Source organism: Columba livia, chromosome Z (assembly GCF_036013475.1).
Source record: "Columba livia isolate bColLiv1 breed racing homer chromosome Z, bColLiv1.pat.W.v2, whole genome shotgun sequence".
Taxonomy (NCBI): Eukaryota; Metazoa; Chordata; class Aves; order Columbiformes; family Columbidae; genus Columba; species Columba livia.
The window spans coordinates 19,610,626-19,631,252 of record NC_088642.1 but is presented as its reverse complement, the minus strand read 5'-3'; the positions used below and the strand labels follow the sequence as shown (position 1 = coordinate 19,631,252).

Genomic DNA, 20,627 nt, shown 5'->3' with positions numbered 1-20,627 from the left:
TTATTTAAGTAACTGTATTAATCCATCTATTTAGAAGCCTGAAATAAATGTGGAATTGGTAATATTAGCCCTATTTTCTTTGTGTCTGTGTGTGTTCTCTGTAGGTCACCTGAACTACTGTGTGTCTCTTCTGTTTGAAATAAACAACGGAATATTGGCTTGTCTTTAATGTTTAAAAAATAATAGCATTCTTGAGTCAATGCTGGAGAGAGGCTTAGTTGTGCTTTTATTCTGAAGCTGGCTGATGGAAATGTGGGAATGCTGTTGGAGAGATAGGAGCATTGAGAAGTATGTCGACAGAGAAGTGTGTGAACGTGGTAGTCTCATTAAATTGTTAAGATTTTGGGTTCTGTTAAGAAGAGAAAAATGTTTAAGTGTCTTGAGTTTCTTCTTAGTAATATTCGTACTGTGTACTTTCTCTAAAGAGACAGGTCACAGATGGGAGATTCTTGGGTAGTTTGAAGTGATTTGTTGATTTTTTTTAATTGCTCTATTACTCTTGCTAAGTATGGCAAGACTTCACAGGTAAAGGCAATTTAGCAGTTCAGGTCCAGAGCAGACCACAGTGCCTGTGAGTTTAGGTTAAGATGCAGAGTTCTAGGCAGCCATATGGAAATCAGCTCCTGCAGTTGTAGCTTGTTTGACATTCAGGTACAGTGTGTGATGTTATACGATATTTGAGGCTGGTGCAGAACAGCGAAGGATGGTGAAACGCTGTGGATGTGTTAAGTTGGCTATTGGGAATTGTTTGGACATGGAGTGTTCTTTTTGCATTTGCTAGTACTTCTAATTACTTTTGTTTTCAGTGTTTGCCTCAGTTGCCTTTTTTTCAACTAGATACTGGTTTCAGAAGTGTTCAGAGACATTAGGGCTGTAATTCACACAGGTCTATTAGCCCAAGCTTACGGTATCCGGTATCACTAAATAGAATTCAGACTTGTGCTGGTGGACAACACAAAGAAAAGGACAATACTGAGTGGGACATACGGCTTATTCTGAAGTGAAAATGTACTACTAGGCTTAAACTTACATTAAGAAACACATTTGTTCATCTTACAGTAGTGTTCTATGCAACCCACTCTAAAATGCATGGGAATTAAAGTAATCAGTCTTATAATTAGATGAATGTTCCTATATCATAGTATAACCACTCCAAATGCTTGCTGTTATTTTTATGCCCATGGTATCTTGAGTTGCATCATATATTAAAGCATATTTGTTTTTAGCAAAAAAGACTTAATATGATAGAGCTGCATGATGCTGATTCTCTTTTGTTCAACTTATGCTAAATCTGAAATGCTGTCCTAAACTTGCTGTTCCAGTGTACTTCATGTGCACAGGAAGCCTCCAGTAAGCTACTGCTCTTTGTAAAAAGATTTTGATAGATTTATTTTCAAATCAGTGAGGTCCCACTCTCAAAGGGGTTGTGCCGATTTTAGAAAGACAGTAAGGGGCTCCGGGTTTGTTAATGTGGACTGTGTGACAGTATTGCAGTTGACTAATGATGAGGGTTGGAAGAGGTGGTGGTAATTGGGGAAGAAAGGTGCCTCACTAATCAGAGGGGCCTTTTTCATTTTTAGAAGGGAGGTCTGCCAAATAGCTGAAATTTGCAGCAGGCTCATGTCTTTAGGAACTGAGCACTTGGGGAAGGTTTTCTGTTAATGGTGTAGTTACTTCCTTAGTAGTTGTAACCTCAAAAGGGATTAATGGTTGGAGGCTTAACTCTGGGATGTTAAATTATGTGTAAAATTTTGTGTGCTGCTAAAATACAACCATGGTAGTTAAAAGTGTAGTTGCATTATTGGTACTAGAAAAGCAAAGTAGTAGCTTAAGGCAAGAAATACAGAATGTTTTAAGCATTGAATACATTTTTTCCATACTAGTGAAGTTTATTTCCTTTTATAGAGAGCTTGCCAATTTTAGCATTATTTTCTGTTTAACATTTTCATTAATGGTTGGGATGATGGAGTGTGCCCTCAGCAAGTTTGCTCATGACACAAAACAGGGAGGAGTGGGTGATGTCCCAGAGGGATACAGAGCCATGTAGAGGGATGTCAACAGGCTGGAGCAGTGATCTGACAGGAATCTTGTGACATTCAACAAGAAAAAGTACAAAGCTCTGTAGCCAGGGAGGAGCAATCCCTTGCACCAGTATGTGCTGGGTGCCACACAGCTGGAAACCAGCTTGGCAGAAAGGGACCTGGGGGTGCCAGTGGAAACCCAAGTTGAACACAAGCCAGCAACGGGCCCTTGCAGCAGAGTAGGCAAACCGTGTCCTGTGCTGCATTACACAAAGTAAGGGAGGTGATCCTGCCCCTCAAACTCAGCTCTGGTGAGGCCACACTGTCGTGGTTTGATCATGGGGAGACAATCAAAACCATGGCAGATGGTTTCCCTTCACCCATTTTCCCCCTTCAGGCCCGCTCCCCCCTTCTCTTCTTCTCCCTCCGTCTCACTAGGATTTGGGGAGGACAGGAAAAGAGAAAAGTAAAGGAAAAGAGAATTGGGAAACTTGAAAACGTTTACTAAGACTAGGAAAGCGAACACAGAGAAAAATAACACAGAAACAAATATTGTAAAACCAGTCCTGAAGTCCAGCAGGATCCCACAGTTGAAGCGGAAACAGCACGAGACCCTTGCTTGCAGGAACAGCAGAATGAAGGAAAGCAGTCCCATGAAAAAGAACCGATGCACCGAGCAGCCGATGCAAAAAATAGAGCAAGCCAGTCCACGTGCTCTGCTTTTATATGCAGGAAATTATGAATGGGATGGAATACCCCTATTGGTCAGTTCGTGGCCACGACTCGGGCCAGTTCCTTCCATTGCTTGCCCCCCCCCCCCCCGCTTCAGCCCAAAACGGGGTGGGGGGGTTCACAACACCAGGACATTCCACCCCTTATTACATACCATTCGCGGCCAATACAATCTAACTAATACAATCTATTAATACTACCTAATTACTTACAACTATATACATATATACCCCCAGGTGTAGCTTATTATTCTCTTAGTCCTTGGACCATCCCTTGGAAAAAAAAAATCCCATCTAAGTTCACTGATCACAACAGACGTAAATACATCAACTTTGAAGAAGCTGTCAGATGCCAGTCGAAAAACTGTCTCTTGTTCCATCTGAAAGACTGATTAGACACTGTTAACATGGAAATTAACATCATGCAATTCAGTCTTGACTATTTTCACCCAAAATCAAATCCCCTTGTGGTACACACTGGACCTCTCCATCTCTAAGCATCACCCACCAGCTACTGCCCGGTCCTTGGGCAAAGACAATCCCACGAATAGGTTTGCCTTTGCTTGAGGCAGGAGTGACCCAAACTGCTTTTCCCAATATATTTTTCATGTGTACCACCGGGACTTTATCTCCTTCGACTGTATGTAGAATTTCTGATTGGGCAGGCCTGGCTCAATCGGTTGATCCCCTAGTGTTGACCAACCAAGTGGCTCTCACTAGGTGTGAATCCCAGTTTTTAAAGGTTCCACCACCCAGTGCCCTTAGTGTAGTTTTAAGCAAACCATTGTACCTTTCAATTTTCCCAGATGCTTGTGCATGATATGGAATATGATATATCCAGTCAATGCCATGTTCTTTAGCCCAGCTATCTATGAGACAGTTTTTAACATGAGCGCCATTATCTGATTCAATTCTTTCTGGTGTACTATGTTGCCAGAGAACTCACTCTTCAAGGCCCATGATCGTATTGCAGGTGGTAGCATGGGATACAGCATAAGTCTCTAACCATCCGGTGGTTGCTTCCACCATTGTGAGTAAGTACATACCGCTTCCCCTCACGAGTCTGTGGAAGCGTTATGTAATCAATTTGCCAAGCCTCTCCATACTTTAACCACCACCCCCCATACCATACAGGCTTTAACCTTTTGGCTTGTTTGATTTCCGCGCAAGTCCCACACTCATGAATAACCTGTGAAATGGTGTCCATAGTCAAATCCACCCCTTGATCGCGAGCCCATTTATAGGTCGCATCCCTACCTTGATGCCCTGAGGCATTATGGGCCCACTTTGCTAAGAAAAGTTCACCTTTATGTTGCCAGTCCAAATCTACTTCAGCAACATGAATCTTAGCAGCTCGGTCTGCTTGCTGGTTGTTACGATGTTCCTCAGTGGCTTGACTTTTAGGAACATGAGCATCTACATGGCAAACTCTCACAGGCAGCTTTTTTAGGCGAGGAGCAATGTCTTGCCACGGTGTGGCAGCCCAAATGGGTTTGCCCCTGCGTTGCCAGCTGTTTTTCTTCCATTTCTTCCACTGCTGCAGCCACCCCCAGAGGGTGTTTTCCACCATCCATGAATCAGTATAGAGGTACAGTACTGGCCATCTTTCAGCTATGTCCAGTGCCAGCTGGATGGGTTTCACTTCGGCAAACTGACTAGATCCACCTTGCCCTTCGGTGGCTTCAGTGACTTGTCGTGTGGGACTCCACACAGCAGCTTTCTACCTTCGATGTTTACCTATAAGGCGGCAGGATCCATCCATGAAGACAGCGTATCACTTTTCAGTCTCTGGAAGGGTATTGTATGGTGGTGCTTCTTCAGCATGCGTTACTTCTTCTTCCTCAGGGGACATCCCAAAGTCTTTACCTTCTGGACAGTCGATGATTACTTCCAAAACCCCTGGGCGATTGGGACTCCCATTTCGAGCACGTTGCATGATCAGTGCAATCCATTTACTCCATGTAGCATCAGTTGCGTGATGCGTGGAGGAGACCTTTCCTTTAAATATCCAGCCTACCACCAGCAGTCGAGGTGCCAGGAGGAGCTGTGCTTCAGTACCAATCAGTTCTGAAGCAGCGCGGACTCCCTCATAAGCTGCAAGTATTTCCTTTTCGGTTGGAGTATAATTGGCCTCAGACCCTTTGTATCCTCGACTCTAAAAACCTAAGGGTTGACCTCAGGTTTCTCCTGGTGACTTTTGCCAAAGGCTCCAGGTAGGGCCATTATCTCCGGCTGCGGTGTAAAGCACATTCGTAACATCTGGTCCAGTCCGCACTGGTCCAAGAGCCACTGCATGAGTTATCTCACACTTAATCTGCTCAAAAGCTTGGCGTTGTTCAGGTCCCGAACGAGTCACCCGATAGAGAGGGTTCACAATCTGCCTGTAGTCAGGGATATGAATCCTCCAGAAACCTACAACCCCCCAGAAAGTCTGTGTCTCCTTATTAGCAGGTGGAGACATGGCTGAAATCTTATTGATCACCTCCCTTGGGATCTGCTGCTGACCATCTTGCCATTTTATGCCTAAAAACTGGATCTCTTGACCTTACTACATTTTATGGGAAAACCAGCATCCAACAGAATATGAATTATTCTCTCACCCTTTTCAAAGACTTCTCTCGGTGTCACCCCATACGATAAAGTCATGGATATACTGCAAATGTTCTGGAGCTTTACGTTCTTCTAGTGTGGCTTGCATCAGTCCACGGCAGATGGTAGGACTGTGTTTCCACCCCTGGGGCAAGCGATTCCAGGTGTATTGGATGCCCCTCCAGGTGAAAGCAAACTGCGGCCTGCACTCTGCTGCTAAAGGTATAGAGAAGAATGCATTAGCAATATCAATGGTAGCGTACCATTTAGCTGCCTTTGACTCCAGTTCAAATTGCAGGTCCAGCATATCTGGCACGGCAGCACTCAGCGGTGGTGTAACTTCATTTAGGCCACAGTCATCTACAGTTAGTCTTCACTCATCGCTAGACTTACGCACTGGCCAAACTGGGCTATTGAAAGGTGAGCGAGTCTTACTGATCACACCCTGGCTTTCCACTTGACAATTTCTGAATAGGAATGAAAGAGTCCCGATTGGTGTGATACTGACGACGATGCACTGTTGTGGTAGCAACTGACACCTGCTGATGATCAACCATCAGCAGTCCTACAACAGAAGGGTCATCTGAAAGACCAGGCAAATCAGACAGCTGTTCAGTTCTCTCAGTGTCCACAGATGCTATCCCAAATGCCCACCTATAACCTTTTGGGTCCTTAAAATACTCTCTCTTAAGGTAGTCTATGCCAAGGATGCATGGAGCATCTGTGCCAGTCTCAATGCGATGCTTTTGCCAATTTTTTCCAGTTAGGCTCATTTCAGCCTCTACAACAGTCAGCTCTTGGGATCCCCCAGTCACTCCAAAAACACTGATGGGTTGTGTTCCCTTAGAGTCTGAAGGAATTATTGTGCACTGAGCACCAGTGTCCACCAAAGCCTTGTACTCCTGGGGGTGTGTTGTACCAGGCCATCTTATCTGTACAGTCCAGTAAACTCTGTTATCCCTTTCCTCCGCCTGGCTGGAGGCAGGGCACCTCTAATCTCGGTTTTCCATGGTCTCTCAGTGTGAATTAGAGGTTCCTTCACGAGCATCAGAATCTGTTTTGTAAACTGGGGCAGCGCTTTTCCTAGAAGCCTTCCCTGTTAACTCATGCACTCGTTCTTGAAGTTCCCCAGTAAGTTTATTGTACTACTTACTCATATCTTCTCCCTGCTCACGTAGGAAGGACCACAGTAAACCTCTGATGGTGGCCTGCCTGTGTTCTCCCTCTGGAGATTGGGAATGCCTTCTCTCTCTCTCTGGGGATCGGAAACGCTTTCTCTCTCTCTCTCTCTGGATATTGGAAATGCTTTCTCCTAATATCTGAAACATTGGTTCATACAAATCGTGAGTCATGTGTGTCCTTCCTGAGTGCTTTCATTTCTCTCAACAGCTTTTCAAAACAGTCAACAGTTACTTCACTCAGTTTCTCCACCCTAGAGACATAAGCCCCTAGGGGATCAGAAAGGTTTTCCTCAAATTTCCTCTGCTAAACCACAGAGTACCGTTATAAGCACGGTCCAGTTCTTTGTTGTTATATAATGTAAAACTATTGACAAGAAACATCCAGAGAAAATAAGGAATACTTGTGCACAATGTATCAAATAACTTACAGAAAATATACTACAGCATTTTTCAAATCAAAGTAATTCACCTCAACGTTAATACCACTATACAATATTCTAAACACCCAGACCTGCGACTCTTATAATCCTATGAGTTGGCACCGTGCCGGGAAAATTGAAAGGCACTTCTGATCACTTTTAAAAACTTCCGATTTTTTTCCCGTGGCACCCCACGCTGCGCCTGCCGCGTGGCCACGTGGAGCCGAGCCGCGCTCAACGGAACGGCACACAGCGACACCTAATGGCCGCGCCGCGCAACGCTGAGCGCGCCACGTGGCCGCCGAGGCAAAGGCTGATGGCGGCGGAGGGACGGCAGGGCGCAGGAGCGCGCGGGTCCGACCCTGCCCTTAGAAGTGCCAAAACACTAAAAATTTCTCAAGTCTCGAATTTGCCCGCATCCGCATTCTCCACCAATTATCTGTCGTGGTTTGATCGTGGGGAGACAATCAAAACCGTGGCAGATGGTTTCCCTTCACCCTTTCCCCCCTCCCTCTTCTTCCCCGTCCTTATCACTAGGATTTGGGGAGGACAGGAAAAGAGAAAAGTAAAGGAAGAGAGAATTGGGAAACTTGAAAACGTTTACTAAGACTAGGAAAACGAACACAGAGAAAAATAACACAGAAACAAATATTGTAAAACCAGTCCTGAAGTCCAGCAGGATCCCACAGTTGAAGCGGAAACAGCACGAGACCCTTGCCTGCAGGAACAGCAGAATGAAGGAAAGCAGTCCCATGAAAAAGAAGCGATGCACCGACCAGCCGATGCAAAAAAGAGAGAAAGCCAGTCCAGTGCTCTGCTTTAATATACAGGAAATCATGAATGGGATGGAATACCCCTATTGGTCAGTTCGTGGCCACATGACTCGGGCCAGTTCCTTCCATTGCTTGCCCTCCACCCAGCTTCAGCCCAAAACTGGACGGGGGGGCGGTTCACAACACCAGGACACGCACCTGGAGTCCTGTGTCCAGTGCTGGGCTCCCAAGTACAAGAGAGACACGGCCACAGTGGAGAGAGTCCAGCAAAGGGCCACAAAGATGATGAAGGGACTGGAGCATCTTTCCTTTGAGGAAGGGCTGGAGAGCTGGGACTGTCTGGCCACGAGAGGAGAAAGCTGAGTGGGGCATCTGCTTAATGTATATAAATACCTGACGGAAGGGTGCAAAGAGCCCACAAAGAGCCAGACTTTTTCCAGTGGCCCCTAGAGACAGGAACTGCGGCAATGGGTGCAAGCCGAAACACAGGAGGTGCCTTCTGAACATAAGTGAACACTTTGAGACTGTGAGAGTGACTGAGCACTGGCACAGGTTGCCCAGGGAAGTGGTGGAGTCTTCCTCCTGAGAGATATTCAGAAGCCATCTGGACATGGTCCTGGACAACGGCTTGAGGTGGCCCTGCCTGAGTGAGACTGGACCCCAGATGACCTCCAGCGGTCCCTTCCAACCTCAGCCAATCTCTGATTCTGTGATTTTGACAGGGGAAATGTTAGTAATTGGTGGTTTTTAGGCAGAAGTAACATCTTAATCTCAGTTCATTTTATCTTGCAAGCTGTCATTGTGAACATGGTTGTTGACTAGACTTGGATAAAATCAATGTTTTCATAATGAAGAAAGCAGTATAGGTAATGAGCAGTTCCTTGTCTGCAACTGAGTAGGGAGGTAGGAACAGAGCATATATTGCATCACTGTTACAGGCACTTGCAGTTACATTGTGATGTACAGTGGGGAAAACCTTGGAGATTTTGGTTGGGTTTAGATCAGATAATGAAACTAATAATGAAGATTAACAAAGCAGTAAGGGTGAATTGAAAACATGAGGATATTTGTTATTGAGGTGATTTATTTATAGTATATGGTTTAGCTATCCAGTAGCAATCCGTATTTTTTGTTTGTAAGGAATAGTGCAAGGATGTTTTTAGAAATAAGGAAGAGGAAAGGAAACTCAAAATTGCTGCAGAGAACTGTCTTTGTTAGACTGTGGGTAGTTAAATCATAGAATACATTACTTGGAGCTGCTGAAATTTTTATCTACATAAACTGAAAAGCCACAGAATTCAAGAGGGGGTTGCACATTTGCATGCCTTCAGACCTCACTTTGGATTCTTAGTGAACTGGATTACAAATAATGTTCTGTTCACAAAATGTTAATAAGAGGAAATATAATTTTTGTTGAAGTTCTAAAAATACATATTCTGTCCTCATCAAAATTTTATGCGCATAGTGAGTGACAGGCTCTAGAAAAATGGAAGTCACTTTTAAAGTACAACTAACTGTATTCTGTAGTGCAATATTTCATTTCACCATTTTTGTGGTTTATTGTTAAGTGTGTTTAGGAGGAAAAAAGCTCTTTATTATCATTATTTTGTTTTTAATTTGCTTTGCCCAGGTTCTGTTAACACACTTGAATTGTCATCTGACTTATTCACTTATTCAGTAGTGCCTCTTCCTAAGTTCGGATCTGAAGAAGCAGCAGATTGTACTGCTTCTTTCAGCTTTTGTGGGGTTAGGGTTGTTTCAATCTGCAGATCCCTGAAAGAAAAACTGCAAAACTGTGGTTTTTGCTATTCTGCTACTAACAGAATAATCTATGAAACTTCAAGAAATCTGTCAGTTAGGTCTCAACAAATATGGTTTCCTAAATGCTAAAATGTTCAAATGTTCTTAAAGGTTAGATTTAAAAAAAATAAGTCATAGTCATTGTTTTAGTACAAAGAATTTGTATTGTAAAAATTATTTTTAAAGTAGCTTAAATGTTGTGTTAAGACAGCCTGAAAATCGCTGCTTTAAATGAAAAAAAACCCAGCAAGAACTATGTTTAAAACTGGCAATTTCTGAGGAAACTTGCAGTTTGGATAGAGACAAAGTTGGTTTTAGTCCTCATCTTAACTAAGTCCTCATCTTAAATAGCATTCTTCAGAAAACTAAAAAAAAAATTAATATCTTTGCTGCTAGAAAGAATTTTCAGTGTTCCGCACCCTAAACACAGCTGGAGAAGCAGCAATATTAGTGTGTGTGTGTTGGTTGTTAGTATGGAGATGAACTGGAGATCGGCATTTTTGTTTTTCTTTGGCTTGCGTGCACGTGAGTTACAATAAATTTTTGTTCTAAAATTAAATCAGTCAGTGTGATGAAAAGCAAGGCTTACAGGAAACCTTTTATGTGCTTCCTTTATACATACTTTTTATGTGGTATTTGTCTCATATGGAAATAGACTGCATTTTCCTGAAAATGTGTTCCTCTGACAATAACTACAGATAACTGTATTAAGTTTCTTAATGTGTGACTTACTCCACAAATACCTTAATGTATAAAATATCTTACAATCTTAAGTCATATGAAGTTATTAACTGGCAAAGTAGAAAGCATTGTATCAAAGCATTGTATTTTTTTAATATTGTTAAAATGCAAAACATAAAGCTTTCTACTTTAAATTTACATTTTCACAAAACCCCCACATTTTCTTACTAGAAAAGGGATATAGCTGGAAAGGAAAAAGGACAGGAGCCCAGTGTTCTTCAGAAATTAATTCAGTATTTGTTTCTTAATTGCTCTTAATTCTCTGTCATTCTTGGGCTGATACATCAGAGGAAATCCAGGTGTTCTGTCAGTGTTGCTGTGTAAAAGTAACTAACAAGTGAGGGTTCTGCTGTATTAGATCTAGTAATTATAACAAGTTCTCATCTAAGCTTTTTTTTGTGCAATAATGTTGCTTATTTACAAACCCACATTGTATGGCTTTTGAAGTTAGAAAGACCTGTGTGGTTTTGGAACTGCAGAACAATGTTTTGCTAAGCGGACTCCAGTACTTCATTTATTGCTATTTTTCAGCAATTTCTACCTCCTAGCCAGCTTCTGACTTAATTTTAAGTGTGCTGCCAGCTTTTTTTCACTTTGGAAGTCCATATTTATTTTTCTGTATCAAAAACACTGCTACGGTTTCTTTGTGGAGTTTAGAAAAAGGTTTTAATTGCTTCTTGAATATCCTGGGTTTTGACAAGGGGGTTTAAAGTTACCAACAAATTCATCTAGTTATTTTAATAGCTAGTATGGAGTAGTGATGGCTGAAGAATGTTAATTTTTCTGAAGAATGTTTGCATGCCCTTACCCCGTAGCACATACAGAGTAATTTGGTTCAATTTTTCCCCACTGTGTTGGGAGATTAAGCTAAATAGAATTACTTGCTTTGTTGTGGTAAATAACATGCATGTGGTTTGCTGACATGGCTCAGCTGTATTTCATTGTTGCTCTAATAGCTTGATCACGTGTGTAAATCTTTCGGAGTCTTATTTATTTGGATAAAGTTGAAATACTTGATGTGGTGCAGTAGGGAGAGTTATTCCTTAAGGTAGAGATTAGTAAAACAATTGTAGAGAGTGGTAGAGGTGGTTAGTAGTATTAGTACAGTTAGACAAATTAAATGAGTAATTATCAAATAAGAATAATTGCAATGGAGTTCCCTAGGAATTGGTTCTGAGTCTTGCTTAGTATTTGTTGTTAGCATGATGTGTCGTGATATTTGATATGAGGAAAATACTGTTAACACACAGGTAACTTTACAAGAAGCTGCTCTGGGGAAGCTAGACTGTTTGGAAGGAGAACATGGTCTGCAATAGAGTGGGTAGCACAGCAGAAACTTCATCTGAAATGATGCATGTGGTTCTTGCCACCTGTAGTCAAGAAAGAAGAATAGTACTGGGATAGGTACAAAGGTGAACTGCAAGAAAGATCACTGGAATAGGCAGCCTGGTAAAATAATCTAAGAGGAGATAGGTTCATCTCAGCAAATGTGATGAGACACTAATTATCAAAGAAGAATAAAAACTCTTGTAAGTTAAACAAAGAAGTTGGCACAAAAATATTTTTATTTAAGTTAATGGCATGAAAATGTCTGGTCATTTTAATCACAGAATCACAGACTGGTTGGGGTTGGGAAGCACCTCTGGAGATCATCTCATCCAATCCGCCTGCTAAAGCAGGATCACCCAGAGCAGATCGCACAGGAAAGTGTCCAGGCAGGTTTTGAATGTTTCCGGAGAAGGAGACTCCACAACCTCTCTGGGCAGCCTGTTCCAGGGCTCTGGCACCCTCAAAGTAAAGAAGTTTCTCCTCATGTTTAGATGGAACCTCCTGTGCTTCAGTCTGTACCTGTTGCCCCTCATTCTGTTGCTGGGCACCACTGAAAGGAGTCTTGTCCCATTCTCTTGACACCCATCCTTAGAGACATTTATAAACATTGATGAGATCCTCTCTCAGCTTTCTCCAGGCTGAACAGACCCAGCTCTCTCCGTTTCTCCTCATAAGAAAGGTGCTCTAGGCCCCTCATCATCTTTGTAGCCCACTGCTGGACTCCCTTCAGTAATTCCTTGTCCTTCTTAAACTAGGGAGCCCAGAACTGGACACAGTTGGAAGGTTTTCAGGGAGAAAAGGGAGTGGGATAAATTTAGAAAAGATGTCACCATGAATTTCTGTAACATAATGTAGAACAACTTCTAAAAAGGATGTAGCAGTCAATTCCAGAATATTTTTCTTGTAGTCTTGCAAACTCGATCACTAGCTCTGCATGATGTTGCAGAAGCAAGGGGAACAGGTTTGCTAAAGTAAACATGGTCATAGAACTGTACTGGCCTTAGAAATCAAATTATTTGGGCAGTTAATTCTATACCATGATAAGAAATTTCAATACAAAAATAGCACAGGAGAAGTGAAACTGTCTGTACCAGAATCTTATTAATTGTCCTGGTGATAATGATCATAATCCTCTTCACAATATTAAATACTGAAAAATGTCACGTAGTTTTAGTCATATGTATTCTGAGAACAAAAGCATTTTCTTTAATAAACTGGCTGGCACTGTTACAAAATATGATACAGAGCCAAGTTAATGCTTCCTGGACAGGTCCCTGTTCTTTCTCCTACTCCCTTTGTTGTTTGTTGTGGTGTTTTTTTTTTTTTCCTGTTTCCCTATGCATAATTTATGTGTGTTCTGGCACTTGGCAGACTTGTTTCGTAAGCTCCAATGTTTCTAACACTTCTACCATGGGATTCTATGAGCCCAGCAACAACTATTCTCACCATTTTCTGCTAGATTAATGACTTAAGTCAATGCACCGAGTGTCCTGACAAGTAGCAGAACTAGCACCAGTGGTGGCATAAGAAAGCACAGCTGGGGTTGCTGTGTGGGAGGAGGGAAGAGTAAGAGTGGAGGTAGGATGGAGCAAGGCTTTTCTGTTGGCAGGATTGGACTGGTGATGTGTTCAACTGCAGCCTGAGCTAAACAATCTGCTCTCTGTTTCCTCAATTTAATGTGGTTTTAGCAGATATATATAAGAATGATAGTTACCTTGGAATTTGTGAGTATTTTATGCTTCTGTACTGTTAGATATGTAGGTAATGCAGTCTAATTTTATAGGCTGTCACTCACTTTTACCATCATAAAATAGTCTTCCTGAATTTTCTGGTGGAGTCCAATTTCTCACCTTAAACTAACAAAACAGAGTCTTCCTATGTATGTCAAGTAGGAGGAATTGTTTCAAGCAGTGGTGGGAGCTACACCAAAGCGTTTCAGGCTGTTTTCTTTCTATTGTTGTACTGAGAAATTGAAAATTAAATGAAATGTAGTTGTGAGTACCACTCACAACTGAATTAAATTTGAATGGAATGCAAGTGGTCTTTTAAGCAATCGGGCCTATGATGGGCAGAAGGTGGAGTCCAGGCATGGAAGTCCAGTAGTAATGAAATTTTCCACATCACTGTTCTAAGAACTTTTTTTTTTATGTATTGAAGTTAATGGGTTCTGCTTTAGTTAAAATGACAAAATCAATTTTCATAAAAATAAACCAATAAAAATTACTATAACCACAAGGGAGTTATGGAAATGTATTTTGCAAAAATAATGGTATCTATAGTTAAAATCGATTTGTTTCTGGTAGTTATGTCAGAGAGAATATTGGGGGAAAAATGCTGTAACTTTTTATTCCTTTTGGTCTTGAGCATAATGGTACAGTTCCGTTGTACCACTGAGTATGTTTGTTTCATGTGAGATTTTATTTTTCATTTTCTTCTGAAAAATACAGGATACTACTTCTCTGCTAGGCATGGAGTTGGTTTTGAATTACCTTTTAATAGTGCTATGGAGATGTCAAACCCTATAAAGATTTTTAAATATTATTGGACAACAGTGCAGGATTAAAGTGTATGCATAGATGGGTAGCTGCTGCAGGTCTGTCTGTACAGCAGACAAGTATTAATCAAATCTGGGATTTTGAAATGTGTAGGCATTAGTTTAGTATGTTGGATTGATGTAATTATTTACTTACTGTCCTTTTCCAATATAGCCAGCAGCCAGCTTCGGGTGTAGCCTATTCCCATCCAACTACAGTTGCTAGCTACACCGTTCACCAGGCACCGGTTGCTGCACACACCGTGACTGCAGCCTACGCTCCAGCAGCAGCTACAGTCGCGGTAGCCAGGCCTGCCCCGGTAGCCGTTGCAGCTGCTGCAACAGCTGCCGCGTATGGCGGCTACCCTACAGCACACACAGCCACGGACTATGGTTACACACAGAGGCAACAAGAAGCCCCACCACCACCACCTCCTGTCACTACACAGAATTACCAGGTGGGTTAAAAAAGAAACCACAACCTTCTGTTGCACAATTTTTAAATGATGTGGTAAAAGGAAGAGGCCTCTTTGGATAAGAGAATGTGGTAATACTTATATTTTTTTCTTCTCTGAATCACAGTTTGAATACAAGTCAAAGTACTTAGCAAAAACTGTTAGAATGTGAAGTGGCTGCAGTCTCGTATGTCCTGTATAGAGGATTATCATTGCTAGTACTGCAGGAGCTAAGGTCTAGACATTGGTACAATAAGTGATGAACTGATGTTTATCTCCAAGTGATTTTGTGAAACTGCTGTTGAAAAGAGTAGTACCATCTTCTCTCAACTAGCTTAAATGTTTGAGTGGCATGCAGTAAACTGGGTCGTGGAACTGATGTAGCTGGAAAAACTGTTCAGATAAAAGTTTTCAGTGGAGGTAGTAGTAGTGTTCCTTTGTCAGGTTCCTGAGTGCCACGGAAGTTCTTAGTACTGAACATACGAGAATAGAACATTGCCCTAGGACAGGAACAACCCTTTGGGTGGTTTTTGGTACCCTTTGTGAGATCACTGCCTAACCTCGTGTTCCCTTCCACAAAAGGGAACTGTTTGTCTGTTTTGATCTTGGATGCTGAAGTAAGATGTGTCTTGTAATATTTTTTGAAACTTTTTAGTCCTAAACTCACCAAGACATTATCTAGAGTGTAATTAGTATTTTGGTTTGTTTAAAAGGACAACACTGTTGCTTAATGTTTTCAATCCTTTTGTATAGCTTTTATAATTTGTTGCATATGGTAATGAACCATGATGTAGTAGGATTTTCTCATAGCTCAGGTACTCATAATTACCAGGTCAGCTATTAGATGCATTTGGATAGAAAAGAGAGTCCCCTAAACTACATAAAAATAGTTTTATTTTACACTGGTTGGGTGGAACATAGATTTTATTGTTGCATTTCTTGGAAATAAAAACAATTTTTATATCTCAGTGCCTTTCAGCTATAGTAATTCATGCTTTGCTACTCCTCAGTTGATTAACTCTTTATGCTTTACCATTAATATGGTGAGGATGAGAGAGTATATGTTCAGACATACAGTGCCTTCCAGGCCCTCCCGTTCTAAGCTTACTAGCCATCTCCTGGATTCTAGATATGTCAAATGGGCTGCTTGCCTTGCTATTGTAGATAAGATGTAGTTCCCTAATGGACTAGTTTTGAAATATCAAGAAGTAAAGAAAGCTTTGAAAGTACCACTTTCATACTCTAAAAAATAGAACCAAGGAAAGTATTGTTAGTGATGGGATTTTTAGAGCAAATAAAGGGTCATGTTTGTAAACCTGTGAATTTATTGAGGTTTGTAGAAATTCCCATTTTGTGGAGATCTGTGGTGTTTTTTCACATCATATTTTACAGAAATGTAAACTGATACAGTCATTATGAAAATTATGAGAGTAGTTGCTTTTCAGTAACAAAAATAATTTGGTAGGGGAAGCTATTTAATGGCATGAGGTTAATTCCTGTTTAAAGTCTGAAAAAGATGATCAGAGTTGTTTTCAAGCCTGAAGTATCTGTAAAAATAAATTTATTTAATGCATTAATTTGTATGTACTGTATCTGTAAACGTTTGGGTTTTTTTTTTAATCTACCTTAGCAAACCAGAAGAAAACACATTGTTTCTTTGACTCTGCTAATGACTTTTATTACTGCAGGTATATACTTGAAGGAGAAAGTCACTGTTTTTCTCTTTTTTTTTTTAATTTGCAGGATTCCTATTCTTATGTTCGATCTACTGCCCCAGCTGTAGCTTATGACAGCAAACAATACTATCAACAGCCGACAGCAACTGCAGCAGCTGTGGCTGCTGCTGCCCAGCCTCAGCCTTCAGTAGCTGAGTCGTACTACCAGACAGGTGGGTGGCATGATTCAAACTGCTGTCATTAGACACGGTCTGTGTGCTACTTTAATAACTTAAAAATAGGGGGTTTAATATTTCACGTAATCCAGATTCTTTTTTTTTAGTCATGTAATCTCTCTCAACATGTAGAAAGATTTGCTCTGCCTAGAACTTGAACATTATAGTGACATTTCCATATGTAGCTGTATCTGAGGTTTAGATTGTTTTTAAATATACTGAAAACTTAGTTCTAGGCAAATGTCTTGTTGATGTGTCTAGAAACATTGCTGAAGTAGGCTCCAGTAGTCACTGGTGGGTTCATATGGTGATTTGCTTAGAAAGACTTTTTTTACTTCTTTAGTTGCTTAATATATGTAGTTATTAGTTTCATGATTGCTACAAAGTATACATTCCGTTTACTTTTTTTTACTTTAATAGGAAACTTTACTTTCATTTACTGTATTCTAGTAAAACCACTGAATGAGGCGGTTGTTTAAAAACGTGGCATTGCAGTTAAAAATAAAGAAATCTGAAGCTAACTAGTGTGAGCTGTGACATGATTAACAGTTGTGTGATACATGGTACACAATGCATAACCATAACTAAAAAAAAATACCCAACACCAAAAACACATTACACATGTATTGCCCAGCATATAATTAAGTATCACTTAATATGGTTTGCATTTCATTCAGCTAAAATATGTCAATGTTTGTACACTTTTATTTTCTATCCTTATCAGCTCCAAAAGCGGGATATAGCCAGGGGGCAACTCAGTATACCCAAGCCCAGCAAACACGACAAGTGACAGCTATAAAACCTGCAACTCCAAGTCCAGCAACAACTACGTTTTCTATATATCCGGTATCCTCTACTGTGCAGCCAGTAGCAGCTGCAGCTACTGTTGTTCCATCCTATACTCAAAGTGCGACATACAGTACAACAGCAGTTACTTACTCTGGTAAGAATTTTGTATATTGTGTTGCTGGGATCTCTGCAGTTGTTACAGGAGAGGCTTTAAATACTCAGAATTTTAGCAGTTTGTTTTCAGTTCATCATAGTCTACTGGTAAGTATCAACCAGTTCGATCATTATAATGGCAAAGTATTTTGCTGTATCTTTAGAAGAGGTTTGATGTTTGTATATGCCTATTTTGTTACATGTGAGAATATGCAGAGCATTGGCGTTTTGTGTGTGGCGTTTTGTGACTTACTGTAAGATTTGGAGAGAAAAGATGTGAGACAGAAAAAAATAAGGAAACACGTCCATGCAAATACTACTCAGTGAAATTGGAAGAGAGCGTGCTGCCATCAAACAGCAACTATAGAGACAGGGAGGACCAGTCCAAATCTTGTACATTTGGGTTGTCTTGACCTAAAATGGGAGGTGAATAGGTGCTTAAAAAGACATCCCTTCAAACATTAGAAATCCAAGAAGTAGTTAAACATGAAAAGATGATAACTTTCTGGCAAGATGGTAATAAACTGGCATATCACAGCTGCCTTGAAATTGTTTTGTTTTGTTCTCTGTTTAAAAAGGGATTTTAAGACTTCCTTGAGACAGAGCCTGATCAGAGGATTAAAATAGTTGAAGCAGTAGATGTAGAAAGTTTATGGGAAAATTGGCTTAAAGGTATGAAAGACCAGTTTCCTTGATTTATTCAACTTTGATACTAGAAATCAAGGACTGAATATTCAGGTTTTAGCAAGCAAGCAGCTCCTATGCACTAAAATAACTTAAATCAGTGAAATAAAATATAATAGCACTAGCCATTCTTTTTTTATCTTCATTTTCCCGCTTTCATCTACATAAAGTCTGTCTTCCTTGCCATTTTGAAGCTTGAACAGTAAATCTGGTTCTAGAAGACTGCTTATTTCAAGTGTCTTTGATAAATCTTTTATTAGAACTCTTGTTACATCATACTCATTCTTACCAGATGTACCAGGAAATTTCGCATGTTCTTTAGGAATGCTTTCATACCTCTAACATAACTGTGTGTTTGCAAAGATGTGTCTAAAATTAAAACTCTTCCTGATACAATTGGTATCTATGTATTTGCGTACTGTGAAACATGAAGAAAAATTCAGACTGCCTAAGAAGATCTAGTAAATTGTTTATATCCTTCCCTGCCCCCTTCAAGTCTATTATGCAACATGTTTTCTTTTATTGTGTTATGTAATTGATACATGATGTACAATGATGTAACATTTATTTTATTTTGATCTTTGAGGTACCTCTTATTCTGGCTATGAAGCTGCAGTGTATTCAGCTGCATCGTCCTATTACCAGCAGCAGCAGCAGCAACAGAAACAGGCAGCAGCAGCTGCCGCTGCTGCTGCTGCAACCGCTGCTTGGACAGGGACCACCTTTACAAAAAAGGCACCATTCCAAAATAAGCAACTGAAACCAAAACAACCTCCCAAACCACCCCAGATCCACTACTGTGATGTTTGTAAGATCAGCTGTGCTGGACCACAGGTACCTGTATTATGTAATATTCTGCTATACACTTTAGCCATAATTTCTTCAGCTAAAAAACCTGACCCTTTTAAGAATACTGATTAATTTTTAAAGATCTGATTCTATAATTCTATTAAAGAAATAATAAAAGGAAAATATGCGCTATTATGGAAAGGGTTCCTCCGAGAAAACAAAAAGATATATCCCCTTAGCTTGTACAGAGAAGCTTCAGCTGTGCTTTTGACATCAGAAATATTCTAAACATTGAATTTGATTTGCTTTTTAACATAGCAAACTTCTTAGAAAATACTTTTTTCATAATTGTGGAATTACATACATTTTGTAAATGGTAAGCCTGAAAATTTAATGTTCATTGTATTCCAGCATCCCAGTTTAGTTTCGCAATGGGTACAACTGCTTACAAAGTAGATACTTATTAATGCAGGGTGTTTATGTGCATGTCTAGCTGAACAGTTCTTGCTCTTTATGTAAACTTGTCATTATTTCCCACCTTGTCTGCTCTCTAGATTGCCAGTGTTGGTATAGGAACAAATAACAACTTCTGCCTTTCATTTTCAGCACAGCTTTATTTGTGTCCTACCTTCTTTTGAATTGCTTTTTTTTTGTTGTTCTCTGGATACAGTTAATCACTGTAGTCTTCTAGTTTGTGGAAAATTCAAAATCAAGAATAATTGAATGCAATGCAGGAAACTACAGCTTTCTGATCTTATCAGGTTTTCAATGGTAATATCTGTTGACCAGTACTTGATTGAGGAAGAGAGAAATTAGAGAAGCCCGTATCGTATTACCTAAAAGTAGAAGAAAAGCTCATCTTGTATTATCTAGAAGTGAAGTCCCGGGGTTGGAGAAGAAAATTTCTTGGTCTTGGAAGTGGCCTGCTAATGCCATAGAGCATGTCACATGGAAGAAATGTTCTAGTGTAGGAAGTATTTCTTAAACAAAGTATGAGGTTTATGCTATGTTCTGTATTACATGTATTCACATGAATGATGAAAAAGCAATACAGAATGGCTTATTGTGTGCGTATTGTTTATTTGAACAGACTTACAAAGAGCACTTAGAAGGCCAGAAACACAAGAAGAAAGAAGCCGCATTAAAAGCTTCCCAGAACACCAATAACAGCAGCACTTCTGCTCGTGGAACTCAGAATCAGTTGCGCTGTGAGCTTTGTGATGTGTCTTGTACAGGGGCAGATGCTTATGCTGCCCATATCCGTGGAGCAAAGCATCAGAAAGTAAGAGTTTTCTCTTATTCTTACTATACAGGTCAGTCGTATATTTCTTCTTGTCATTTTTTCTCATCCTTGAGATGATAAAATACGCAGAAACAATGTAATTTGAATTATTTTGCTTAAAGACATGTAGTTCTGTATTTTTTTTCAAACTTATCCATAAGCTCAATATTGGAGGGGCCTGGTTGGGAGAGAGGGGGAAGAATATTGCCACGGCATCAGTGAGGAGAGGCTTTATTAGGGAGAGTATGTAAATTGTAGGAAGAAGGTTTTGAGTAAGATGGGAAAAAGAGTTAATGAGGACATGCAGTAGCATGCTTTTGCTCTCAGTCGTTTTCAGGATCTTTCTTGACATTTGTCTTATTTATCTGGTGCTGTGAAGCTTTAAGTGTGCTTTGAAACACTGTAAGCTGAGTCAGTGCCAAGAGACAGGACTGTTATGCATCACTCCATGGTATTTCTTGCAGAGA

At 40.4% G+C, this 20,627-nt stretch overlaps 1 protein-coding gene and 1 non-coding gene across 5 annotated transcripts in view; both read left to right on the top strand.

Moving 5' to 3' along the window:
• The window catches only part of ZFR (zinc finger RNA binding protein), a 47,392-nt gene that overhangs the window by 3,927 nt on the left and 22,838 nt on the right, over positions 1 to 20,627 (top strand). For all 4 annotated transcript variants that reach the window (XR_010469259.1, XR_010469258.1, XM_065047510.1 and 1 more), the window contains exons 3-7: positions 14,293 to 14,575; positions 16,316 to 16,460; positions 17,188 to 17,406; positions 18,676 to 18,923; positions 19,969 to 20,160. Coding sequence is in view for 2 of the 4 variants with exons in the window: in XM_065047510.1 (XP_064903582.1) it covers positions 14,293 to 14,575; positions 16,316 to 16,460; positions 17,188 to 17,406; positions 18,676 to 18,923; positions 19,969 to 20,160 (1,087 nt within the window). In the remaining 2 variants the exon portion in view is untranslated. The remainder of the gene's footprint in view (positions 1 to 14,292; positions 14,576 to 16,315; positions 16,461 to 17,187; positions 17,407 to 18,675; positions 18,924 to 19,968; positions 20,161 to 20,627) is intronic.
• On the top strand, positions 12,494 to 12,630 carry LOC135577475 (small nucleolar RNA SNORA66). Its single transcript, XR_010469288.1, has one exon. It is a non-coding gene; the product is annotated as a small nucleolar RNA SNORA66 (small nucleolar RNA).